Raw genomic sequence first — 27,245 nt, 5'->3', positions numbered from 1 at the left:
TGACTTTCCACAGTTTTTCCTCCTTAGGAAGAATGCACACATATATAGAAATATACAAGGAAAAAACATTGCATCATCATTCAAAGCCTATGTGAATTGTGCAGCAAAGATCAGCATTCTTGTTCATTGGTAGTATCATTCAGACTACACAGGGGGTTCGCTCAACACTAAGGGACCTGTGCATTCTCAGTTCAAATTACAGTATTGTCTCTCATTTGGGTCTCAAGCCATCCAGTCACTGTCTTTAACCAGAGGGATGATTTCATTGCCTCAAAAAGGATAATTTTTTGCAGCATGAACTCACCGGATATATTTCTCTCCTGCTAGTTGATCAAAGAAATAGTGAGAGTCATCAGGCGGGTTTATTCCATCTCCTGTTCCACAGATTAGGCACTTGGGCTTATTTTGATATCGCTCATTATATTCTGAGGATTGAAAAATTAAATGTTACTGTATTGGTCAACACATGCAGTTCTCAGGTTGCTACTACTTATTTCCATCATCAAAGGCTGATAAGATTGGACAGGAGCAATGGAAAACAAGAGACATTCATTGGGCAGGTGGGAACAAAAATATAATTGAAAAATATGTAAATCAGCCTTATTGTGGCAAACTAGCACCATGGATCAAAGTCTAGATAGCAAATGTTGGTGATGCAATGTTGAAAAGGGAGTCTTTCTATAGCATATATGCTGTTTGGGTCTTTGAAAAAAGTTTGATAGTAGGTTCTCTAGGTCATCAAGAAACCAATATGAGATGCCTCAGGATGCATTATTTATTTATTAGGATAATTTATATCCCACCTTCATCTTCAACAGGTAGGCCTGGCCCAAAATAATTTTTGCACAAGACGGAGGACAGGATGGCATACCCTTATTGTTCCTGGTGAAGAAGCTAATTGCATTGGTAGAACTGGCCATGCGGCATCACAGGTACACAAGGAGATCCTCTCAGAGCAGACCAGTGGTCCACCTAGACCTGCACTCTGTTCTCAAAGTGGCCAGCCACATATCTGTGGGAAACTTGCAAGCAGGACCTGAGCATACCAGCACTCTCCCTTCCTTCAGCTTCCAGTAAGTCACTTTGTCTTCAGTTACTTGCCTTTTCTCTAAACTAAGAAGGCCCAAATGCTGCAATCTTTCCTCAAAGGGGAATCACTCCACCTCCTTGATAATTTTGGCTGTTCTTTTCTGAACCTTTTCCTGCTCTACGATAACCTTTCGGAGGTGTGATGGACCAAACTCTACACAGTATTCCTAATGCAGTCACAGCTTAGGTTAATATACAGTGGTACCTCGGGTTAAGAACTTAATTTGTTCTGGAGGTCCGTTCTTAACCTGAAACTGTTCTTAACCTGAAGCACCACTTTAGCTAATGAGACCTCCTGCTGCCGCCACACTGCTGCTGCACAATTTCTGTTCTCATCCTGAAGCAAAGTTCTTAACCTGAGGTACTATTTCTGGGTTAGCGGAGTCTGTAACCTGAAGCGTCTGTAACCCGAGGTACCACTGTAATGGCATTAGAATACTGGCAGACTCCAAAGAAATAGCTGTGAGGGGGTCTGCTGCTGCTGTCCTCTGGCATCTCGGCCTAAGGCTGGGCTAGTTCTGAGAACCTAGACTATAACTACATGTTTATTATCAATTCGGCTTGCTTAGAAACCAGATCATACCCTCCAACATTTCTCCTATGAAAATAGGGACGTTCCATTCCATAATAATAATTTTACTATTTATACCCCACACATCTTACTTACTGGGTTGCCTCAGCCACTCTGGGCAGCTTCCAACAAATATAAAAACATACTAAAACATTAAATATTTTAAAAACTTCCCTATGCAGGCTCAGGGGTTGGATAACTCCATACCCTCCAACATTTCTCCAATGAAAACAGGTACATCCTAAGGAAAAGTGGGACATTCTGGGATCAAATCAGAAACCCTGATGGCTTCTCTAAATCAGGGACATCCCTGGAAAATAGAGGGTCTGCTTTGTTACTTTAAAAAAGGACTCCTTGGGTACTTTCATACATTTCTGACAGAAATCGAGACATGGAATTGGAACAAGCACCATGGATAAAATCATCCAACACAACATGGAACAAAAGCCAGCCAACTAACAGCCAGAACAGAGGGGACCCAGTTAACATCTTGTGGCAGGAGGTTCCACAGTCCCCATTCCCAACAAACAGTACCTCTCTCCATGGTGGGATGCTTATAAAAGCTACCCCTGTGGATCATAAGAAATGAGCTTACTCATATGGGAGGAGATGGCCCTTTTTGATAATCTTGGCCCAAACCAGCCAGGGTTTTAAAGGTGATGCTACTGCACTGAATTATTCCTGGAAAGATATTGGAAGCCAGTGTGGTCTAATGAAAAAATAGATGACCCGAGATCCCACGGGCGAGTTCCAATCAAGACCCCCCAGTGCTGCATTCGGGGCCAGCTGAAGATTCTGAAGGTTCTTTTGAGCTTTCTTCATCTCAGCAGCCTGATTTTTAGAAGGAAAACCCTCACATGTTTGCTGTTGCTATTGTTAAAACAAATCGTAATTTAAACAACTTACTTCCTGTAACCCAAATATCTAGTACTAGATCCCAATATAACTTCTCTGCCCTTTTGATTTGAAGGATCATGGCCTTGGGGGATTCTCTTAAAGCGTTCCGCAAAGTAGCCACATGCCATATTTTATCTTAGGTTTAATTTAGGGTTGCCATATTTCAAAAAGTGAAAATCCGGCACAAAAGTCGTTGAGCTTTTTTGGCAAAATCACAAAAAAAATGTTTTTGAGCAATTTTTAAGTGCCACCACAATTCCCCAGGGCTGCCCTTTCCCACCAATTCAACCCTTTGTTCTGCTATTCTGCTACCATTTCATTTGTCAGAGAAATCTGAGGTGGTAAGAATTACTCACGAAATGGATCAACATATGAAGTTAATTCCTTAAACCGTGGAGAGTCCAACTGCCGAGTTAGGTTCAGCTGATAGAAGACTTTCAATGACCTTCCCCAGCCACAGTATGCTCGGTATTGATGATGCCTGTTCTGTGGCAGAGTAGAAGAAAAGAATTCTAAGTGCACATCAAATAAGAACATTCCATTCTACATTAGTAGAATGTCCCTATTTTCTGAGATGTAGGGACGATCGCGGGGTCCAGAGGGAGAACGCTCCCCACCCGCAGGCAGCCTCAGTCTCCCTGCACGCGTGACCTTGGGGTGTGGGGCACAGATCCCCCCTCACAGATAAAGCCACAGCTGTCTGAACATCGCGCCCACTGTCTAACCCTTTGCGGTCTCAGTAGTCTGCGGTGTCCTGTCTGTAACCTTTGTCTTTGAGACCTTTTGTCTCCTTTGTCATACGCTGTGCAAGGGGAAAATGAAGCGGTGGAAACAGGTGCCAAAATAGCTTTGTACCACCCCACGATTTCGGGACTGGAAGATGTGTAAAGCCCAAAATGTATCTGCCTGGGTTTGCATATTCGTGTCAATAAAAGGAGGCTCCACAGGGCTGGCCGGCAGCTTGCATGCAGCTCACCTGTGCGCAGCTCACCTGCATTATCAACTGCTGCCTCATGTCCATCACTTCACTGAGAAATGATGGAGGGTAATATATGACACTGTCATATATTAAGAACCTGAAGTCCTACAGTATGGAGGAGAGTCAAATGCTAAAACCATAATATTTATTCAGCTCTTTAGCAGGGCTAAGCTCAGAGGCATATCTAGGGTCCCTTGGAGCTGTATTGGTGCCCCCAATTTTTTAGAAGCAGGTGAGCTTGCCTGGACAGGAGGAATTTGCATCTTCAGGGCTGACAGGGCAGCTGCACTGCTCTGTGCCTGGAAGCCACTCCAAGGACCCCTTCCTGCTCTCTCCTATAGCAATAGCAGCAGCAGCCTTTTTCTCCTGGAGATCCTGGTGGTTTCCTTCTGCGGGCATAGCAGGTGTTGGAGTGCGGAGTGGTGGGGAGTACGCCAAGAGTCATGGGAGGACTCCAGCATCCAACAGGTGATTTTAGCGCCCCACCCCTTGGGCAGTAGTCCGTTTCGCCAACCCCTAGGTACACTTCTGGCTAAGCTGATGGACACAAAACAGGACATGCCAATAAGTTAGGGTCAACAGTCAGTGCCTATGGCTCTCATGGGTTGTTGTTGTTGTTTTTTGTTTGTTTGTTGCTGTTGCTATTTACTTGTATTGTGTTTGTAAGAAAAACACTGGGGCCTAATTTGAATAGTAGAGTGCTTGGTATCTGGTGGGCAGGGCTTGTGTGTTTTGCTCTGGAATCAGCCCCTCCCTTCGGTGTGTGTGTTCCATTATGTTCCGTTAAGAATGCCAGTTAAGAGGAACCAAATGTTACATGTAATGTCTATGGCACTACTTCATGAAATCATCCAGTTCACCCTCCATAATTGGCAGGATTGTGGGAAAAGAAATATGCTTGCAAAGCTTTGTTCCTCCCCAAACCTAGAAGCCAACAGTTAATGAACCAATATTTGGGGCCAGGATATTTGAAGGACCATTTTCCCTCCACAAATTTGCCTCTCCTCCCTTACAGTCACTGGAGGGATTCCTCACTGTCCCTTGCCTTCAAAAGCATGGCTGATTAGGACACAGGACAGGGTCTTTGCAGTAGTGGTGCTGAAGCTGTGGAGTGCCCTTCCTCAGAAGTTTCACTGGCTCTCAAATATGTGGCCTGCCTGCAAATGGCCAACATATTCTTATTTGTCCAGAGTACTATGAAGGAACTATGAAGAAGACTCAAGACTAAGTACACACAGCTTGTGCACCATCCTTTGAACATCTACTCACCTTAACGAAATTCAAAAGATCATAAACAATTGGAATAAATGACACAACTCTCTTGTCCACAGCTGCTGTCAGCCAGGTGGCCCAGCCACGCTAAAACAAAGAGATAAAGCATAAAGATGCAGAGGTATTCAGTTCCCACTGGAGAGCCCAAACACGGCATATACAGGTGAAATGGGGATGAGCATGCATAGGGTTAATTCTGGTGTATTGAAAATCCAATACAGCACAGACCTGCAGTTCATATCTACCTTGGAAATACCAGTCAATGTGAACTTTGTGATCTTCACTGTTCCACCAGATTCTTTCAGCAGGAAATCTATTATTGTGTCCATGCCTCGCACAGCTGCCTGCACATAACAGAAGAGGATTGTAGTCTCTGGAGTTGATCCCTGAATACCCCTATCTCAAACAGGAGATTTGGCAACCAGCTTTTCATCACCGCATATTTATCTTTGCTGACAAGCATGTCAGCAACTGATTACTATTTTGCTATCTTCTTCCCCTGAAGTCCGGAATGAGAAAATATATTGGCTTCTGGTTCCTCTCTGCCTTAATGGAGGCAGCTCCCATGACAGCAGGAGATCATTGGCAAAGGAAAAACCAGGATGATTGAGGGTAATTATCCTTGCAAAATCCCCCCCAGGGACAGGGGGAAATGGGCTTCACTCGCAGTTTGTCTCGGTACCTTGCTCTTGCTCTGGCATGGATTGCGGGAGGCAGGGAGGCACTGAGTGCAAAAGCACTTCACCTGCCGAAAATCCTCCAATGCCATCATTAAGGAGCAGAGGTTCTCCCGTTAACTAGAGTTTAATTGGACTAAAGTACAGGAGCATACTAGAAAAGATGATATCACAAATTGCAAAACATAAACAACTGCAAGGACTTTAAGGTTTGAATTTGAGATAAAACTTCATTTGGTGCAAAAGACAGTGGGGGGAACCTATGGTTTATTTATTTAAAGTTTTCTTCTCTACATATATGATTTGGCAACCCTCCTCTGAATGTTTAGTCCAAATTATATTTGTACAAGCGAGGATGGAATAAATTGGATTATAGATATGGAATATAACATGAAACAGAACTGTGTGTGTAAAAAAAAAGGAAAAAGGAAAAAGGAAGGGAAGCTCTATTTTGCAAAAGGTTTAGAATGGAAACTTAGAGCTGACTCTTCCCCATCCTTTATTATTTATGGAGTGAACTGAATAACGCTAAGAGGACTCAGAATTTGATTTAAGTGGAAGTATAATTGCTCATTTATCTTCAGTTGGACAGAAAGATGAAAGGCATCTGTGAACTTGCCAAGGAACTGATAAGGTTTGTTATTGAGTCATCTGCAGTTCGACAGACCACTCTTCTTCCCAGGCTGAGAGGGAAAATTGTGAAAACAGGTTTTTTATTGGGACAGAGTGATTTTTTCAGCTCTTGTCAAGGTCGCAAAACAACAATGCACGGGACGGAGCAATGGAGAAATTTCTGAAACAAGAATGGAATATGACATGATGGATAACAGCAACAACCGGGGGGGGAGGGGGGAGAGAGACAAGGACGGGAAGAAACACCATGGGCAGAATAATTGCCACACACAGGAAGAACAAGGATATAGTTCCTAACTTGTAGTTTTATAAGTCATTTAATGTGTCAACACAAATAGAAGTTATTAGTATTGCAGTTGTTGTATAAGGGATTATTATTATGAACGGAATGTAATTGAAATTAATAAGATTTTGGAACACAAAAATAAAGCAAATACCTAAGCCATCAGTTCTAGCACGTGGGGAGCCACCTTATCTAAATTACAGTGGTACCTTGGTAGTCAAACTTAATCCGTTCCAGGAGTCTGTTTGACTCTTGGAACTGTTTGAAAACCAAGGCATCACTTCCGATTGGCTGCAAGAGCTTCCTGCATTCAATTGGAAGCTGCGAAAGCCGCGTCGGACATTTGGCTTCCGAAAAATGTTTGCAAATTGGAACACTCACTTCCGGGATTGTGGTGTTCAGGAGCCGATTTGTTCGGGAGTCAAGCCGTTTGACAACCAAGGTACCACTGTATATAATTTGGTATTTGAACAATTGGTATTAATAATTGTATTATAAATTGGTATCCTTATAATGAGGCTATTATTGGATTGTAATTGAAAACTAATAAAAATTATCATCAAAAAAGAATGAGAAAATATATTAGTGGGCTAGTGTTGTCACCTAGGCATAGTAATTATCATCATCATTATTTCCAGCATTAATATGTATTATATATTTCATTCATTTTCTTAAGTGTCAGATGCCAACAATATAACACCTTTTAATAATTCTCTGCCAAATTAATACAAAAAGAGAAAGATTTCCATTCTGCTTAACTAATAGTTGCCAGGAAGTCTTACAATGTTATGCTTTCCATGTTCTTTTTTATTTTATTAATATATGGTACATTCTTGAACAGCTTTTGAACCATATCTTTGTCATCCCTGTTTCCAAATTGCAAATAACCTTCCTAATTAGTAATAATTCATCTTCCTAATATCTTTAATAACATAATCTATCTTCATAAATTGAAACCATTGTGATAGTTTCAAATTTCCTTTCTAAGGATATGCTTACCTGGGAGTAAGTCCATTGAACTCAATGTATCTTACTTCTGTGCAAACATATATAGGAATGTGTTAAAATTCATCTCATCTTATACAGTATTTTGTTCTTGTTCCAGAATATCTTAATGGGAAACAATATTTGTCCATACAGACCGTGTACCAGGAACAGAAAACAACTAATTTACCTGCTCCAAAAAGTAGGTGAAAACCTCAAGGAGATATCCTTAATCCAAATACATTCAAATGCCACCAGGCCCCTGCCCCAGCCTCCTCTTCCATGGACCCATTCCTCTGCTGCCATGCCCCTGCCTACATGCCATGTCCCCTATATGCAACTTCCACCTCTGCCACAGGCGTACCTCTCCACAGGCGTGGACACACACATACTACTACTACCGCAGGGGGCAGCCACGTTGGAGGTGGCAGCAAGTGGTGTACTCTTTGCACCCAGATCTATCGCCTGAGGCCACCACCTCACCTGCTTCTAGGTTCTGTGATTTGCAAGCTTATAGATATGTGTGTGTGTGTGTGTGTGTGTGTGTGTGTGTGTGTTTGTATGTATATATGTATATATGTATACGTATATAAGGGGTATGTGGTTTGCAAAACTTACAGTAGTTCTGCCAGCTTTAAGGGGTTTCTGGAAACAACAAAGAACATTTTCCCAGAATGATAGCAGCATGTGCAGAAAGCCAGAGTTACCTTGACCATTGGAAACTGAATTAGCCCGTGAGGTTGCTCACTCTTGTCATTCATGAATTTCCACCACGTACAATAAACCGCAGCATTTTCAAAGCTGTTCTTGCACATTTGCAAAGGGATTGTCTGGAAGCAAAATAAAAGAAAGATGAATGTGTTTTTAGTTGAAGCATCCCATCTGGACCCCTAGAACAGCCTGACAGGTCAGCCTTAGTTCACAGAGAGGGGCACCAGGTGAAATAGGAAGGGAATTAGCTATCACTCCAGCAAGGCAAGGCATCTGTTTAGGTTAGTTGATGGATGGGTTGTTCTGCTTAACGGAGCAGGGATCAGTATGCCAAATATATTGCCAAACCTATCCAACAGAAATCCTCTCCCCTCTCTCCGCTGCAAATACCAACAAAATCCTGCATGTCTTTCATTTACACACACATTTGGGCTAAACTGCCTACAGTAACCATGATTGCAAATTGTTGAGCCACCAAACACAACATTTAAGAAAAGGTATGTGCCGCTCATCTCGCTTTCAGGCAGAGGGAGCAGGCATTTATCCACAGACAGTTTTCCGGGTCATGTGGCCAGCATGACTAAACTGTTTCTGGTGCAACAGAACACCATGATGGAAACCAGAGCACATGGAAACGCCGTTTACCTTCCAGCCACAGCGGTCCCTATTTATCTATTTGCATTGGCGTGCTTTCGAACTGCTAGGTTGGCAGAAGCTGGGACAGAGCAACGGGAGCTCACCCCACCACACAGATTTGAACCGCTGACCTTCTGATAAGCAAGTCCAAGAGGCTCAGTGGTTTAGACCACAGCGCCACCCGCGTCCCTACAACATTTAAGAACAGAAGTCCTGGTAAGGCAGGCCAGGATTGTTCAACTCGTAGAGATAAAGAGGCACAGTTGCCCCATGTACAACCCACTGGGAATGCAGTAGGAGTCCATGGCTCCAGTAAGTATCTGGGGAACAGGCTCCTGCTGCTCTCACCTTCACCTTCTCTAAGGAGATGAGCACCTCATGACTTGGCTCCCACATTTTAATTCTAGTATTTTGAACCACTTCTACGAAAGAGATGGTTAATTCTTCACGATTATGAAATGTAATTTGCTTATGAAGAAAGGTTATCAGACACTCTGCAGATTTCTGCTAGATTTTGCTCTGAGAAAGTAAACACTTCCCTCATTAGAGTGAAATTGGGGGAAGAGAATCTGTAATGGAAGTTTCCAGTGAGAAACTGTGACAGCCACACCTGTTTCCCCAGTTCCACCCACCCAACTGACTCCTGACTCCTACACGAGTTTGAAAATGATTGTGGGAAATTCCCAGCATGGCTAAGATTACCTTGTAGGTGATTGGCTGGTTTGGAATCTGCCCCAAAAGAGCTGCACAGCTTCGGAGACAAAACAAAATATTAGTCAACAGGAGTAAACATCATTTGTGATCAACAGGCAATGAGGTCAAAGAGACCAGAGTCAATAGCTCTGGGCAGCTTTGGAGCATTCATAAGATTTACTAAAATCAAGGAAGAGACAGGGAATTCAAGAAATATTATCATTCTTGTTACTTATTGGGGGGGGGGCTGAGAGGAAGATGAACCAAGATGTCACTCTGGCACGTAGAGAACCTGGCCTTCAGACCATTTTTGTTTCTGGCTGCTTTATTAGTGAGAACTCAGTACAGTATTTCCTCCTCCAATAACACTCACAGGTTGCAAATATACAACACTTCTAGTACATGTGGGATAGCGAACATATTTAAGTCTAATTAATGAATGAAGGGGTTAATACCATAGAGCAATCTCCCTGGCAGGCTTAGCTATGCTCACTTCACCTTGGGAGGAAGTAGGTATTCAAGGCTACCTCAGAAACTCAGCATGTGAAGAGGTTTGAGCTGGTTGCTCAAGCTCAGACAACACAGCTCTCATCAGCCACTCTTGGGTTCCTATACCCAGTGGTTTTTTTCTGGGGGGACACAGGGGGATGCATACCCCTAAACATTTTGGCCTCATTGAGGGGCAGTCTTTCAATATGAGCAGGAAAATGAGAGCATCCCTAAACTTTTTAAAGAAAAACACTTGTTTTACGTCTGGATTTGCAGGACACCGCAAAGCACCTCAGGAGGTGCCCATGCCCATACAAATCCTGCTTTGCTTCAGATAAGCCCCAAATCATTCTGAGGCATTCCACCTCAGCTCAAGCGTTGGCCAAAAATGATGTGCAACCCTAATTCTAACCCTCATTCCCCACCAGGAAAAGTATTTTCTACATGACCTCCCTCCATGTCTACCTCATATGTCTACCTCACTGTTGTTGTAGGGCTAATTCCTTTAACAGTTTTAACAGAGCAGAGCTGGTGCCATATTCATTGCTCAGAGATCCAGCCAATTACTTACGACCCAGTGGATTTTGCTAGATTGACGAGCTCATCAACACTCAAATCTGTGGAAGTATTAGATGCATCATTTCTGCCTTTCCCAATCATCAGCAAACATGAACCCTTCAGTTTTTGTTCCTTTGACACAGCAATGATCAGCTCATGCCACCAAATTGGGTTAGTCAATTCAGACTCTGAAAAGAGATACACAGAATCTATTCATCTGGGAATGAGGCCTCCACTTTCCCTTTAAAATACATTTTCCACTCAGGAGGCATAATGAATATTTATCTAGTAGTAGAAAATTAACAAAGTAGAAAGAGAGTGTAAGAAAGAGTTGTCACAAGGAAGTGAAAGCAAGGGCACTGGACTCTCCTTGACACAGATCAAGTCACTTAGGGCAGTGATGGAGAACTTGTAGCTCTCCAGATGCTGTTGAACTCCACCTCCCACAAGCCCAAACCATTCAGCGGTCAGGGTTGATGAGAATTCAGCAACATCTGCTGGGCCACAGGTTCCCAAACCCTGAATTAAGCCAACATCTTACCACTCCAGGTGCTGTTAACTTCTGTCAGCACCAGGGGGTGGGGGCAGAAATTCAATTCTGGTACCATTTAAAGGCAAAACTTTCAAATTCATTCTTTCTGAAACATTATGAGAACCAAAACACAGCCATCCTTTGAAATTTGCACGCATCCAAATGTTGCAGTACAATTATCCAATCAACCAGTGTTTACAGAAAATGCATTTATTAGGGGAATGAGTGCATAGCAATTATTGCATCAATGAAAATAACATACAAAAATGTATTATATTGAGTGAAATTGCTTGGGAGAAATTGGCACTACAATACTGAACAATTTTCATGAGGAATTCCTTTTTTAAAATATAACAGATAGCTGCAGAAATGTGGAAAACTTAATTTAAGATTGGAGAAAAGAGAAGCTGAAAGAAGTGAAATGGACATATCCATTCCTAATCACCACCTCTCACCCTCCAAGTTGAAAGCCACACACGCACAAAAACCATTTTCTTTGTGAAGAATTGTAGTACGGGTATTTTTTTACAAATTCATTCACCACTCACAGGGCACCCTGTCTGCATTAAAAATTGGCATTTCTCTTGGTTATAGCATCATTCCATCCTACTTGCCACTATGATGAGCAAAAAAGGTGGGAGAGTCTTTTAAGCAGGAATGGGGGAATCTGTCAGCTTTGGTATCCCTGGCTCTCATTTTTTAAAATGTCCAGTTCAGCTGTTCACATTTCCACAGCAGTTTGTGTGTGTGTGTGTGTTTTGTTGGGATACTGCCGGGGAGACGGGGGCATCAAGCAGGCCCCCAGCTGGCTCCAGCCACCGGCCGGCAGCTGAACGATCACCGGTCTCCCTTGGAACAGCATCAAACAGTGACATGAGCCTCAGATACCTTTAGAGACTTGGCACGTTCTATCAGCAGACTGAATAAATCTTCTCAAAATGGAAGTGGCGGACAGAGATATGTGTAAGCATTATTTACAGGCGTTTATTCAGCATAGTTCAGGAACAAAGGAAAAACATGTCTGCTTCCCTTCGTGTCCAGCAAACAGCCTTATAGCAAAAGCAATATACAAATGGAAGTTCCCAGCAGACTGTGCTGGAAGTAAACAGGCATGTGACACACAACAGTCATGCCTGTTCCTTTTAAGGTGGAACAGAACTATATCCTAACATATATATCCCCATGCATTTTAATGTACATTTGACCTAACATGGAAATTTTTGTATGCAATTCTGCCTAATCTACACATTTTTGCAAAACAATGTCTCCTAATGAAATGCATTCTTGTGTGTGATCTTGACTACAATATGTTCATTTTTGTTCATATTACTTGGCTGTATAATGGCATTGCAAACTCTGGAGAAATGTGAATTTCAAAGGATGGCTACGATTCAGTTTTCATATGGCTTTGGGAATTGCAAATTAGGTAGGTTGATCTCCAAGTGCGAACGGAATCTAATTTCCCACCCATCCATGGTCGTAAGTCATCTGGGAAGTGAGTTGTCCCTGCAGGATCACTTTAAAAGGGGGGGGTGCACCCCTCCACACCTGTCCTGAGCAGAAAGTTAATGCAAACAAATGGTAGTCCCACTGGCTGAGTTAGGTTCAAAGAAGAGCCTGTATCCGCATTAGGCCTGGGAAGTATTTCTTTTTTTATATATAAATATTTTTATTAGTTTTCCAACACAATTATACATTTTTCTCTATGTTTTAACAAATTAATCTTTTTTGACTTCCTTCCACTTCTCTGGTAATCATCCATATTTACTCTTCAATACGCATTCCCTTCATTGTATTGCCATTTGTCTTCCCTCCCCTTTCTATTTCTTTTTGACAATACATCTCAAACTTTTACAGTGCTTCTTGAAACCCCACTAGCGTTGTTTGCACATCACATACATTTTTCAGATAATCTACAAGCTTTCCCCAATCTTCAATGAACTTTTGGTTTCGAACATATCTTATTTTCCCAGTCAATCTGTCCACTTCCGCATACTCCGTTAATTTCAATCTCCATTCTTGTATTGTCGGTACTTCCTCTTGTTTCCATTTCTGGGCCAATAAAATTCTTGCTGCTGTAACTGCATACTGGAAAAGTTTACAGTCTTTCCTTCTTATTTCATTTCCTGTAATCCCTAAGAGAAAAGCTTCTGGTTTCTTAACAAAAGTATATTTTAACATCTTTTTCAATTCATTATATACTTCCCGAGGCCTGGGAAGTATTTCAATATATCGTTCCAAACTGGTTTTGAAGTCCACATCATGTTAATGTTTTCATAATATGTTACCTGGCAACATATCATGAATCATGATATGTGTTGTGTGTGCATGCTATGCAAACTTCATAATTTTGGGGAAACCATGTAGCCAGCCTTCTTAGTGACAGATGCTGAGGCTCCAATACTTTGGCCACCTCATGAGAAGAGAAGACTCCCTGGAAAAGGCCCTGATGTTGGGAAAGATTGAGGGCACAAGGAGAAGGGGACGACAGAGGATGAGATGGTTGGACAGTGTTCTCGAAGCTACTAACATGAGTTTGACCAAACTGCAGGAGGCAGTGGAAGACAGGAGTGCCTGGCATGCTCTGGTCCGTGGGGTCATGAAGAGTCGGACATGACTAAATGACTAAACAACAACAGCCTTCGTAGTACTTCTGCTGCCTTCTTCAGCGGCAGCAAGTGACTCACAAGAGCAGGTGGAGCAGCCAACAAAAATCACTTCACCATGTGCTTCTTTTGATTCTGCAGCGAGCCCGGGCTGAGCTCTGTTGCTTCCTGCCGGTGCGGTGAATCGCAAGTGCAGGTGACGAAAACAGCAAGCCAGCAGAAACTTATCAGATGCCACAAGGTGCTTCTTGCTTAAGTAGGTTAGTAGCCGTCCTGCCAGGCTGGTAGGTGTGGTGTACGGAAATGCTGGTCTGAGCTGGCTCCAGGCTTCTTGCTGTGAACCCCTTTCCCCACTCCTTGCTCCCATGAAAAAAACCTGTGGTTGTTTTCTTCAAAGAACCACAAACAAAAAACCTTTCCCTGTTTTTTGTTTTGTTTTGTTTTTAATACATTTTTATTAAAGATTTCTTGTTTAAGCCTCTTTACTCTCTTTCCCCTTCGGCATGTATGTGACACATTTGTCTTCCCTTCCCGGTGTGCCTTTACTGCCCATCTGAGGCTGGCTCTGGGCTTCTTGTTGAGAAAGAGCCCTTTCCCCCGTGTAAAGTAAGGCGTGGTTGGTTCACCTTAAATAGCTTCTCTCATATAAAAAAGGGGTTTTTTGGTTTAATTTAAAGGATGCTATCTTTGCGCTTCCTTCCCTTCCCTTCCTCCCTTTCATAAAAATGGAGAGATTGGTGGGATGGGGGCTTTTGGGAGAGAGCTGTCTGTGTTGCAATAGAGGGAAATGGAGGAGGGAGATTTAACAGTGGCTGCCTTATATACTGAAATGGGAGACTGGGTAGTTGTTGTGAGGTGAGAATGATGGGGAAGGTGATTCTTGGTAACTGAATTCAATGGGGCTTACTCCCAGGAAAGTAGAAGTGTAGTTGAACTGAGTGCATAGAATTGCAGTATTGCACTTGGCCCTCTGAGAGGGGAAGCAGATGTGACTTGACACTAGGAAATTGCTTAAACTCCTCTTTAATTAGTTGAAAATAGATTAAATTGTTAACCACATTCAAGTTTAATTAAATTTTTTACTAAATCATCTATTTTCTTAAATTTTAAATTTGTCCCTAAAACTGCATAAGAACATTGATATATTATCCAGAAATCTTTAATGGTTTAGTTGAAGCATGCTATCACTGAGTTAATTTTCATACGCATCACATTTAGAAAAATATTTTTTGTTCAATATTTTCCCAGTTTATTTGTATTCACTATGAATCATCACTGTACTTTGGATTGTCCTGAACACCACCATTTGGTAGCCATGCCCCAAACCAAAACTTCTCTTTGGGTGCATTTTGGCTTCCCTGCTGATGAAAATGACTGTGTGGTGACTGATAATATCATCATTTATCAGTTTTGGACCCCTAGTAGCAGTTGCCAGGACATTACCCTGTTTGCCTCCACATCGTTCCAGCCTTATTTCAGACATTGTGATATATTGGTGATATATTGTGTTGTTGAAACCCTGATATCACCCAGCCCTGTTGATGGGGGAACAGTTGGGGTGGGGTGTCACCTTCACAGCAAGGACCTTGATACCCCCTAGATTCCTTGGTGGGTAAATGGCATTCTGCCCCATCACCACCTCTGCTAGTTGTTCTGGGTATTCAGGCTCTCCTTCACAGCCATTCAAGTTTTCCATTGGGAGAAAGATAAGGCTGCGTCCACCATGTTGCTGAGTGGAGGAAGAATCCTCCCATAAATGGCCCCTTGGGGGAACACTGAGTGTGTTACTTCCCCCACTGTTTCTAGGGATCCAGCCTTTCTCATCTATGCAAACTAATGTAAGGATCACTCTGTCTATAGAGACAGCTGCAAAGAGGCAAGTTCACGTGGCCATCACCAAAATTACATCCCTGCCCGTCATAAACATTCCTCACCTTTTTCTCAAGTGCACATGAAGAAACAACGTCTTTCCCAACTACAGTGGTGCCTCGCAAGACGAAATTAATTCGTTCCGCGAGTCTTTTCGTCTTGCGATGTTTTTCGTCTTGCGAAGCACGGTCAGTCGCAACTGCACCTCTTCGAGCGGTTTTTTTAAAAAAGGAAACAAACTCGCAAGACGTTTTCGTCTTGCGAAGCAAGCCCATAGGGAAAATCGTCTTGCGAAGCAACTAAAAAAACGAAAAACTATTTCGTCTTGCGAGTTTTTCGTCTTCTGAGGCATTCGTCTTGCGAGGTACCACTGTATATATGGTAACTTTTCAGTTCTTGAGAGTAAAAAGGAGGATGAAACATACAATACTGTTTATGCATTTTCTGTTTGGACCCATGGCCTTGCTTTTTTTGCTCCGTAACTGATTCAGTTTCCCCCAGAAGGTAGGAAGAAGCAGTGGTTTGGATCCCTTTCATAACTAGCCACGGCAGACCACAGGACTAGTACTTACTGCCCCTCATGTTTCTTCGCTTCCCACAGAGGGAATCACACCCACCCAGCAGCCTCCTCAATGGCCTAGCCTTCCTCCCTCCCACCCCTGTACCCCCTCAAAGGAAAAGAGCAGTGAGGAGATTGATTCTACTCTCACCATTCAGCCACTTCAGGGAGGTCATGTTGAGCGTATAGACAGTGGCACCCCACTTATCCTCCTTCTTCATCAGGGTGTATCTATAGTGAGGGTCATACTGCTTCACGTAGACATCCAGGGCCTTCTGCTCCACCATCCATCCAGAGGGCAAGCAGGCTGCCAAGAGAAGGAGAGCAGCATACATAGTCAAGCAGGTACCTTGGCCTTGAAAGAGGTGTGTGACTGTGTCCAAGTGACAGGAGTTGTCCTGCTTCAGATCACAGTTGCTACCAGCGGGTGGAAAAACCCTGCTTTCCTCTAGAGCAGTTCATTCCATAAACATCGTCAGATGTTTCCTCCTTATTTATAATGATCCCTTATCAGGGAGGGTCCTGGTTAAGATGGGTGAGGTAGCATTTAAGCAGACTGATTCAAATCATGCAGAGGAGGAAGTGTGCTAGTTACTGTACTCTTCACTGGTCTCTTGCCGCAAAGCACCCCCCAACTCATCAATTCAGGTTGGAGCCAGTGGGTGCTCTGTTCCACTTGCACCATGTGTTTGCCCCCCACCTAAGCACATTTCGGGGGGGGGGAGCATTTCGGCATTGTAGCATGGCAGCTCCCATTTCACAATTCAGAGCTGGCTTTTTGGATGGAACAGGAAATGTTTTCAAACTTTATTTGGCAGCAAGTGCTTCCTGCCCTCTGCAGTTGCAGTACAGAACAAGAGTGCAATCTCCCTCTCCCATGGTTTTCCAGTAGACCAGACACATATTGCCTCATAGCCTGTACACAGCCAGCATGACTAGGAGCCCTGGACAGTCAAGGATTACTCAGGGATTTGACTAATTCCTTTGCAAAGCCATCTTCACACCATCCACAATCTATATATGTCTTTTTGAGGTGTGGTGAGTGACCAAAACTGTCTAGATTTGTACGGGACTATGATCAATTTCAGTTTTGATCTGTTTCATAACAATCCTTGCCATAGAATTCACTTCTTTAACAGCTACAACAGATCTAGTCAATATTTTAACTGAGGGTTTTTTCCCCTCATTAAGATTTTTATTAATTTTTTCATGATTTTATACAGTAAGATATAGAAAACAAATGTAAATAAAATATTAAAAATGTAAATAAAATATAAAAACAGCTACAAAAAGTTTCAAAAAACGAGTATGGAGTGCTATCTTAAGGGTACTTCTTAACAGTTGTTTACCACAGCTTTAAGACCTCTTTCTTTTTGATTCTGCCATTTCAAACATATATGTTAAGGGGAATGTAAATTGAGTATAAAAAGCTTTGTGGAGAATGCAAAAGTGAGTGATCCATGAAGAAAGTATTGTGCACATCTACAAAAACAGCTACAAAAAGTAAAAATGGAGTAGAGTCCTCTCTTGAGGCTAGTTCTTAACTGAGAACTAGTTTCTATGATATAGAAAACTGTGTGTGGAATATCTATCTCTTGTTCAGGAGTGCGCAATCTGCAACCATCTCTTTCTACTCTACAACATACTTTCCTACAGAGCCCACTGCCTCTTTTGCTCCAGCTGACACAAAATATTCTCAGTTCCACTAACATCTTTTTTAGGAGCCGGGGACCCTGATATTACAATATCATGTTAGGATTTTTCATAATTGGATGTACCCAACTCAAACTTTTACAAGCATTTCCAATCCAATCTCCAACTGCCCTGCAGTTCCCCCAGAAGACAAGGAGCTTCAGGTTCTTTCCCAATGTGAGCTTTCTGTCCTCATTCTGGTCCCGAAAAAAGATTGCGCCGATTAAGATGTTTCATATGAAATGTTTGCCTTGCCAGATTCTTTCTATACACAGGCGTTGCCTCAGGCTGACAGAGATGCCAGTGAATGTTGCTATTGCTGTTATTTGGAAATGAATGTGTAATTACTTGAGGAAGAGATTTGCAGCGATGCCGGGAAGAGCTTCTACCTTTGCCAGGAAGGGGTGAAGAACTAGAATGTAAACAGCACCATGGGCAAAATCTGGTAGTTCAAAACGGCTGCCAAGCTGTAGGTGTAAGTTCATGTAAAAAAAAAGGAAGGCATTCCTGGCTGAGGCAGAAAGAGCTCCAGGATGAAGGCCCAGGATACTGGCCTGCCATAATTCCCTGACTGCAAACCAACAGATGCAGCTGGCTTATTCTGAGTTGTGGCACTGGTCTATCTCAGCTCATTCTCTCCATTTTGACTAGCAGCAGCTTTCCAAATTGTTGGGTCAAGAGTGACTCCTCCCAGTTCAGCCCTGTCCTACAGGATGTTTTTCAGACTGGAGGTCCCAAGTGGCAGACCTGGGAGCTGTTGCGTTAAAATATGCCCAGTTCCCAACTGGCCATTATAACTTTAAGAACTAGTACCTGAGCTTGTTCATTTCCTCCTTCCTTCTTTTTCCCTTTTCCTTTTACAGCGGTACCTCGGGTTACATACGCTTCAGGTTACAGACGCTTCAGGTTACAGACTCCGCTAACCCAGAAATAGTGCTTCAGGTTAAGAACTTTGCTTCAGGATGAGAATAGAAATCGTGCTCCGGCGGCGCGGCGGCAGCAGGAGGCCCCATTAGGTAAAGTTGGTGCTTCAGGTTAAGAACAGTTTTAGGTTAAGTACGGACCTCCGGAACAAATTAAGTACTTAACCCAAAGTACCACTGTATGTCATCTACTTTTGGTTGTTTTTCATTGATCTGTGAAACTGCTCTGGACCCTCAAGCCTAGGGGTCAAATGTGGACAAACCCCTCAGGATTCTTTGTAACCTCTGCATCTTCTCCAGGCCTCACCTCACAAAGGCCCTGCTGTGCACCCTCCGTGAGTCATTTTGCCTGTCCAGAATGTGTCCTTGCACTGTGATAACTTCTTGCTTGCCTGAAGGAAGTGTGCAATGAGCACACATCCATGCAATGCGTTGGTGGGATAACTGTGGGCCTCTAGATGTCACTGGACTACATCTCGCATCATCCTTCACTCTTGGCCCTGCTGGAACTGACGGGAGCTGAAGCTGCAACCTAGCTCAGTTGGCAGAGCAGAAGACTCTTGATCTCAGGGTCAAGGGTTTGAGCCCCATGTTGGGCGAAAGATTCCTGTATTGTAGGGGATTGAAGACCCTCGGGATCCCTTCCAACTCTCCAACCCTTCCAACATTATTAAAAACTAGTTTTAATAATTAACCCTATTAAGAGCATCACTAAAAATCTTAAAACAATTTTAAAATGCAGTAGAAAAGTGGGGGGGAGTACCCTCAGAAACCCTGCCAAAGGTCTGTTGGCCCAAAGGCCAGTTGGAACAAGAAGCGAGTATTGAAATGTTTTTGAGACATGGGCTGCATTTGAAGTACTTGTGTGAGTGTTAGCACTTCCCAACAAACTTGTAACAATTACCTCAATTGCTTTTGTTGTGCTGCATTGCTAATGTGTAACAGAGACTTGGTTGGACATGGCAGATCAGCATGTTCTTGCCACAGCTTGTCTGCCAGGTTTCTCTTACACACAGCAACCCAGGTCATGTGGGCGGGGAGGCAGTTGCAGTGATTTTTAGGAGGTCATTAGCTTGCCCCAGGCATCCTATTGGGGAGAGGCAGTTTTCTGAGTGCACGTTCTGGAAATTGGGCAATAGGGGCAGTACAGGATTCCTGCATCCTTGGTGTAGCAGCAGTACCAACCTTCCCCCTGCACCAAGGATTCCCTGCCTGAGCTGCTTCAGGTCATGGTGGATGTTCTCCTGGAGACACCTAGCTTGGTTGTCCTAGGGGATTTTAACATCCATGCTGATACAACCTTACAAGGGGCCGCTCTGGACTTCCTGGAAAGCATGGCCTCCATGGGGCTGTCCCTGAATAAATTTGGCCCAACTCATAGTGGCGGACATACCTTAGACCTGGTGTTCACCTCTATGGTTGTGGGTGATTTGACACTAAGTAAAAGCGAAACAAAAGAAGTGCCATGTTCGAATCACTTTCTGGTGCAACTGGACTTCTCCGCGATCCTTCCTCTCTGCAGGGAGGTGGGACCGATTCAGATGATCCACCCCTGCCACGTAATGGATCCAAATGGTTTCCAGAGGGTGGTAGGGGCTGTCTTATCCCATGTCGATGGCTCTCAGCTGATTCCCTGGTGGCCTGCTAGAATGCAGGTTAACCAGGGCTATCGACTGTCTGGCTCCGAAGCGCCCTCTCCAATTACATGGAGCCTGGATGCCCCATGGTTTACCCCAGAGCTGAGGGCAATGAAACAATCGCTGAGACAGCTAGAGCGCCAGTGGAGGATAACTCATTCTGAATCAGACCAAAAACGGGTTAGAGCTCAATGTCGAGCCTACCAAGTGGTGATAGTGGCAGCAAAGAGGACCTTCTTCACTGCCTCTATTGCATCTGCAAAAAACAGCACCAGGAGACTCTTTCAGGTGGTTCGTAATCCTAACCAAACCACTGTCACCATTGGGGCCTGGTGAGGACCGCAAGATCTCCTGCAATAATTTTGTTTTTTGCACTCAGATACGGAAAGAGGTAAACTCTACCATGGGAGCAGGACCGGGGCAAGAGAGGGCTAGAGCCCTGTCTAGTCAAGTTGCATGGGATCAATTCCAATCTGTTACCTCTGAGGATATGGACAGGCTGCTTGGACGAGCGAAACCGGCCACCTGTCTACTTGAGCCTTGCCTATCCTGGCTCATAAAAGCGAGCCGGGAAGGGCTGGGTGATGGGCTCCGCAGTGTGGTGAATGCTTCCCTCTATTTGGGAGTCTTCTCAGACCTGCTTAAAGAAGCAGTCATCAAACTGTTTCTTTGAAAAAACATATTTGGACCTGGCCACTATGGCCAACTATTGCCCGGTCTCAAATCTTCCATTCTTGGGGAAGCTGGCTGAGCAGGTGGTTGCTGAACAACTCCAGGCACACCTGGAAAATGTGGATCATTTGGATCCCTTCCAATTGAGATTCAGGCCCCATCATGGGACTGAAACTGCCTTGGTCGTACTGGTCAATGATCTCTGGCAGGCTAGGGACAAAGGTGAATGCTGTTTCCTGGTTCTGCTGGATATCTCAGCGGCTTTTGATTCCATTGACCATCCTTCTGGACCATCTAGAGGAGTTGGGAGCTGGGGCCAATTTTATGCAGTGGTTCTGCTCCTTCCTCCTGGGCCATGTCCAAAGAGTGGTGTTGGGTGGTGAGTGTTCAGACCCCTGGGCTCTGACTTGTGGGGTGTCTCATAGCTCCACCTTTCCCTCATGCTTTCCAACTTCTATATTGGAAGCAGCTGGGAGAGATCATCCCAGTGGAAGCTGCTAAGAGAGATCATCAGGGGGGTTAAGACTGGATGTTCACCAGCATGCGGATGATACTCAGCTCTACCTCTCTTTTAAATCAGAACCAGTGAAGGCGGTGAAAGTCCTGTGTGAGTGTCTGGAGGTGGTTGCAGAATGGATGGCAGCTAACAGATTGAGGTTGAATCCCGACAAGACAGAAGGGGGGAGGGCAGGGGGTGGATGGGTGTGGGGGACTCCCTGGTCCTGAATGGGGTAACTGTGCCCCTGAAGGACCAGGTGTGCAACCTAGGAGTCATTTTGAACTCACAGCTGTCCATGGAGGCACAGGTCAATTCTGTGTCCAAGGCAGCTGTCTACCACCTTCACCTGGTACACTGGCTGAGACCCTACTTGCCCACAGACTGTCTTGCCAAAGCGTTGCATGCTCTGGTTGTCTCCCACTTGGACTATAGCAATGTGCTCTACGTGCGGCTACCTTTGAAGATGACTCAGAAACTACAACTAATCCAGAAGGTGGCAGCTAGACTGGTGACTGGGAGTGGCCGCTGGGACCATATAACACTGGTCCTAAATGATCTTCACTGGCTCCCAGTACATTTCTGAGCACAATTCAAAGTGTTGGTGCTGACCTTCAAAGCCCTAAACAGCCTCAGCCCAGTATACCTGAAGGAGCGTCTCCACCCCCATCATTCAGTGAGGTCTTCCTCCAAGGATCTTCTGGCAGTCAGATGGGCTGGGGATGATGATGATGATGATTGCTCTGAGCCATTTAGATTCTTAGTGGAGAAACTTCTGTATGCTTTACGTATTTGTGAGAAGTGTTCCCCATTATACATGCTTTTTTAAACCATTCCAATGGAGAAAAAACCTTCTGTGGTGGGAGATATCACAATGACAGAGTCCTGAGTCATATCTCCTTGTTTAGGAGTGCACAACTAGACATGGTGGGGACAAACTAATTTCTTTTCATATGTCTTCCCTGTCTGCATATAAAGAAGGGAACAGCGTTAAAGAAGGGATATGCATACACTTTGGGGGGAACTCAGCTCCTCAAATATTTTATTGGGGAGCCAAAGGGAGCTCAGCCCCTAGGAGCCTATGTCTTTTGGCAGGTACAGCTCAACTGCATATAGTAAACTCTCAAGCTAATACGCACATTCTCCAGTCAGTATGCATAGCTTCCAAGAAACAAGCTCTGTTTCTAGTGCAGAAATGTGCAATCTGCAAATCTCACATGGGCCACAACATACCCGCTCAGCTGATGAACCCCCACCCCCACCAGCATCCCAGCAGAAATTAAGCTTGGGGAAAAGCTTGAGGTGAATCAACATTGGGATTGGAGGGGAGAGAAGAGTTAAGCAGTTGAGGAAGGGGAAGGAGGGCTGGGAGAGGAAGGGTGTGAAGTACAGATGTGGTACAATTCACTCCTCCAAAAATCAGTGGGAGACTGTATGTTATGTGATGGTATACCTGGGTGGCAAACTTTTGGTATGCCTGATTGTTTGGGCTAGCAATTAGTCATGCACAAAACATCTGAAGTGTTCTGCTTTTGCCAGAGTTTTACTGTTTTCCTGAGACTCAATGTGATTTTCACTCATTTGGGAATCTCATATCATATTGAATTTCCTCCTTGCAATACACATATGCCTTCAAAACACAAGAAAATGTCACCAAATGCACAAATGCCAGAAACAAGCTATATTTGATAATGGAGGGAAAACAGCAAGATGGGAATAGGACAATGGAAACCCCTGCAGGTGATATTAAGGCATATTCATGTTTTTAGTACTGTATCCCAGAATGGATTCTAAAGGCAGGTGATAATAGCTAGCCAAAGAAGTTAAGCTGTTGGCCTGTGCCTTGTGCAGAATTTGAACTCAAATACTTTACATGACAGTGGTAATTAATTACTTAGATTAGAGAATATTTAATCCCATTATGAGGTTAAACTGTCTTAAAAGTAAGATAAGGAATTGTACTGTCTGCATAAAATGATCAAAAACTAGTAAAGAGTTTCATTGAAGACTTGTGAAGCATAGCTATATTCTTTATTATGATCCAGGGCACTGGGAATCAAAAAGGCACACTTTCCTGTGTCATATTTACTTGTTCATCATTCTATATAACCAGCCCCTTCCTCTCATGTCTGATATTCTTCACACATCCACCCTACACATTCCCCATTCCCCATTGCCACAGCATCTGGTCCTTGGTTAGGTCTCCTGATCATGAGTGACACCCCTGCACCTACTGCATTTTAGTTTAAGTGGGACCTGTCTGCTTTCTCTGCATGAGGTTCCTTCTCTGTCCACCCGCTTCACCGCATGGTTTTCCAAATGCCTATTATTTCTTCCCTCATGGATGCTGTCAGCAACAGGAGCCACATTTTCTCTGCAGGGTTTCACACCAGCGTCCCATAGCATCCTTCTCCCTTGCAGTCTGCACATGGAAAAGTGTCTGGGATGATTTGAACCTCTGAGGTGAAAACATGCTTATCGTTCTCAGGTCCTTTGAAAGTTACCTGGAAAAGAAATGGCAGTTCTGCTCAATACAGTGGTACCTTGGGTTACATACGCTTCAGGTTACAGACTCAGAACCCAGAAATAGTACTTCGGGTTAAGAACTTTGCTTCAGGATGAGAACAGAAATCGTGCTCCGGCGGCACAGCAGCAGCAGGAGGCCACATTAGCTAAAGTGGTACTTCAGGTTAAGAACAGTTTCAGGTCAAGAAGTACTTAACCCGAGGTACCACTGTATGTTCCTTTGCAGAGAGCTGAATGGAGCAGGATTAGGAGTTTATAGCACAGAGATATCAAAGAAATGATGGATGCATCTTACTGCAGATTTTAGAAGCAGTGCCTAATCGCAGAATATGTCGTGCCTATTTATACAGTTGCACAACAGTCTTGGAACACTTAGTTTCAGTTAATAAATGTATATTAAAAGGAATGTAAGTTCAACAGTTAATGTACATAAAACCCAACATTGTGCACATTCAGCAGCCTTCATGGAAAATGTGCAGCCCATGTTTCTATGAAGAAGAAATTGTGAACATTTCTCGGTCAAGATGCATATTCTCTAATAAAGCTTGGGAAACCTGCCTATAGCGTCTGAATTCTGTACATTGTTAGCCATTATGCTTCCCAACAGGCTTTGGGGAATGTGCATGTCATACTTTAATGTTGTACATTCTCTGGTCAATATGCATATTCTCCCATTTGTATGTATACTCTCCAAAAACATGCATGTTTTCTCTCTCTTGTTCAGTGTGTAATCTGTGTGTAATTCCCAACTGCTCTATCGGCTGTCTAATCTTATATGGCGCACAAAAAACCCTCCCACTGATCAGCAGAAAGAGGGCAAGGGAGTCCAGATAAAGATTATTTGTTTCTGTTTGCCATTTCACTTTTCACCATTCACACTTGTTTCCCAGTCAGCTGAGCAGCAGGAGGTGGTTGCAGGGAAAGGAACGTTTTATACCTCCCCTCCCTCTTCCACTATTCCAATGGAAATTGCCTCCCCCTACACTGCTATTAAGCTAATGAAAAAGCTGTGCAAGAATGAGTCAAATACTCGACTAGAAATTATATTTACCTCAATGAAGAAACCCTTCCACCCAAGTAATGGCTTTGACAATTCTGCTTTATAAACACCTGTTCCCTGCAAAGAGATAAGACAGAAGAAGGTGCTGAGAAGCGAACATGTCATATTAAGAAATTATAGAATGTTCATTAGTGTGAATTTGAAGAAGAGTGAGCTGAGGTTTCTGGTTTGTGTCTTCCAAGGATAGGGAAGAGGGAGCAGTGGTGGAGGATGACCACAGATGACATAGCCCTTCTTTCCAGGTGACCTTAAACCACTCTACATATTTCCAATGGCTCTGACATCCAACCTGCTTTGTTACATAGAGTAGAACAGGTTCTCACTCCTGCCTTAGATAAGTCAGCTGTCTCTAGCTGGCCCTTGGGATTATCTCTAGGACACCCCCCAAAAAACCACACCCCTCACCAGCTGTGCTTTCCTCCCCACTTGGAATGTTTTCCCCTGACTGGAATGTGTCCTTGAATTCTGATAATGCTTCTTGCTTGCTTAGATGGAGGATAGAGAAAGATGTGTGAGTGTGAAGAAACTAGGCTACTGCACAATGGTAGAATTCACATTGATTGCTCTGTTGACTTTTGCCTCTGACCCTGGCCTCCACAAAGTTGTGCAGAAGAGAACGTGGCTTTCAGTCAGAAGGAGGTTCCTCATCCCTACTACGCGTGTAGAGACATACTCCCCACCACATTAGGGAGCCCTACTCCCTAGCATGGGTGATTTTACAACTGCAACATAAAGACAATGTTCTTCTGCTAGATGCAGAGGAATGGTTTGGGTAACTCAGACATTGAAGGAATCCCATTTTATTTATTGGTTTGATTGATTTCTTACCAATTCATTCAATTAATGGTCCCACCCTTCCTCCTAAAGGAGCTCAGGGACTCTCCAGAATGGCCCTTCTGTCCACATGCTTACTGGTGAACATTAGGTTCTGCTCATCCAAAATGAAGTACCAGCTGTGGCCTTTCTGGTGCCTGTTGTCATCACCCTTCGCAGCCAACAGGTTTCTGTGACACACACCACACAGAAAGCCTAAATGAATGTGCTGATTTGCAAATCTGCAAATATTCAATATCTGCAACAGAAGTCCAACTTTATAGGAAGACATTTATTTCCCATGAATGGCTTTCGTGTTTGTCTGTGTCTTTAGGACCCTTGACATCCTCAGCTTTGTGAAGAAACTAAGGAAATTCTAATCCTCTTACCACTTTAACAACATTGCAATCAATCCAAAGTGCAGGATTCACAATAATCAAGGAAAGCCTAAGTTGCCTGAAGTCTCGCCTGAGAATGAGAAGGGAAAGAAGAGATGTGGCATGAGCACAGAATAAATTGTTTTGTGGAGAAAAGTACTATCAACAATATATTATTTTTTTAGTTCACTGTTTGCGGCACAAGTAATCATGTTATTTATGGAAATTAAAGATACTGTTTAATATACAAGGTTACCCACCCATCGGGATGGTTCTCTGATATAGTCAACCTGATCCAAAAGGTTCCAGAGTATCCATAATAACCGACTCAGTGATTCCTTTTGAATCTTTGTTAGTAGGATTTCTGGGGGGGAAGTACAGGGCTCCGCCTGCACTTTAAATATAAAGCAGTACCATATCACTTTAAACACCAATGCTCTCTCCTGCAATAACCCTGGGGGCCATAATTTGTTAAGAGATCCCCACTGCCCTCACAGAGCTAGACTTTTCAAAGTGCTTTAACCATCAGTCTCTTTTCTGGGAAATTCTGGGAATTGTAACTCTGTGAAGGGAATATGGATCTCCTAACAACTCCTAGGACATTAAACAAACTACAATCCCCAGGATTCTTTGCCTGGGCTGTGTGTGGAGCCATTACAGTGGTACCATGGGTTACAAACACTTCGGGTTACAAACTCTGCTAACCAGGAAGTAGTCCCTCGGGTTAAGAACTTTGCCTCAGGATGAGAACAGAAATCGTGTGGCGATGGCGCGACGCCATCCGGAGGCCCCATTAGCTAAAGTGGTACCTCAGGTTAAGAACAGTTTCAGGTTAAGAACGGACCTCCGCAACGAATTAAGTTCATAACCCAAGGTACCACTATACTGTTTAAATTGGTATGATGCTGTTTTTAATGTGCAGCACAGATGAGACCTAGAAGTTTGTGGAGCAGCTCTCTGCTGACTCATAGAAGCCAGTGGTTGGCTGGCTTGCTTGCTTGCTTTCAGGAA

The 27,245-nt window shown here is 43.7% G+C and overlaps 2 protein-coding genes across 3 annotated transcripts in view; both read right to left on the bottom strand.

Moving 5' to 3' along the window:
* LOC310755512 (autocrine proliferation repressor protein A-like) overlaps positions 1–16,518 on the bottom strand; it is a 30,228-nt gene extending 13,710 nt beyond the window's left edge. Inside the window, exons 1-8 of the mRNA XM_083598426.1 lie at positions 16,190–16,518; positions 10,486–10,660; positions 9,435–9,483; positions 8,093–8,215; positions 5,054–5,152; positions 4,806–4,895; positions 2,914–3,043; positions 305–425 (exon numbers count right to left, since the gene is read on the bottom strand). Of these exons, the coding sequence (XP_083454552.1) occupies positions 305–425; positions 2,914–3,043; positions 4,806–4,895; positions 5,054–5,152; positions 8,093–8,215; positions 9,435–9,483; positions 10,486–10,660; positions 16,190–16,373 (971 nt within the window). The 5' untranslated portion in view covers positions 16,374–16,518. The remainder of the gene's footprint in view (positions 1–304; positions 426–2,913; positions 3,044–4,805; positions 4,896–5,053; positions 5,153–8,092; positions 8,216–9,434; positions 9,484–10,485; positions 10,661–16,189) is intronic.
* Positions 1–27,245, bottom strand: part of LOC310755510 (autocrine proliferation repressor protein A-like) — a 101,321-nt gene that overhangs the window by 62,319 nt on the left and 11,757 nt on the right. Inside the window, exons 11-13 of one of the 2 annotated variants that reach the window (XM_083598420.1) lie at positions 26,247–26,325; positions 25,036–25,101; positions 23,125–23,962 (exon numbers count right to left, since the gene is read on the bottom strand). In XM_083598420.1, the coding sequence (XP_083454546.1) occupies positions 23,843–23,962; positions 25,036–25,101; positions 26,247–26,325 (265 nt within the window). In that variant the 3' untranslated portion in view covers positions 23,125–23,842. Of the gene's footprint in view, positions 1–23,124; positions 23,963–24,969; positions 25,102–26,246; positions 26,326–27,245 lie in introns of those variants that run through there. The other variant, XM_083598421.1, reaches the window with a different exon arrangement.

This window comes from Podarcis filfolensis (assembly GCF_964270895.1).
Source record: "Podarcis filfolensis genome assembly, chromosome: 2".
Taxonomy (NCBI): Eukaryota; Metazoa; Chordata; class Lepidosauria; order Squamata; family Lacertidae; genus Podarcis; species Podarcis filfolensis.
Note: the sequence above shows the minus strand (reverse complement) of the source record. Positions and strands in the feature narration are given on the sequence as shown.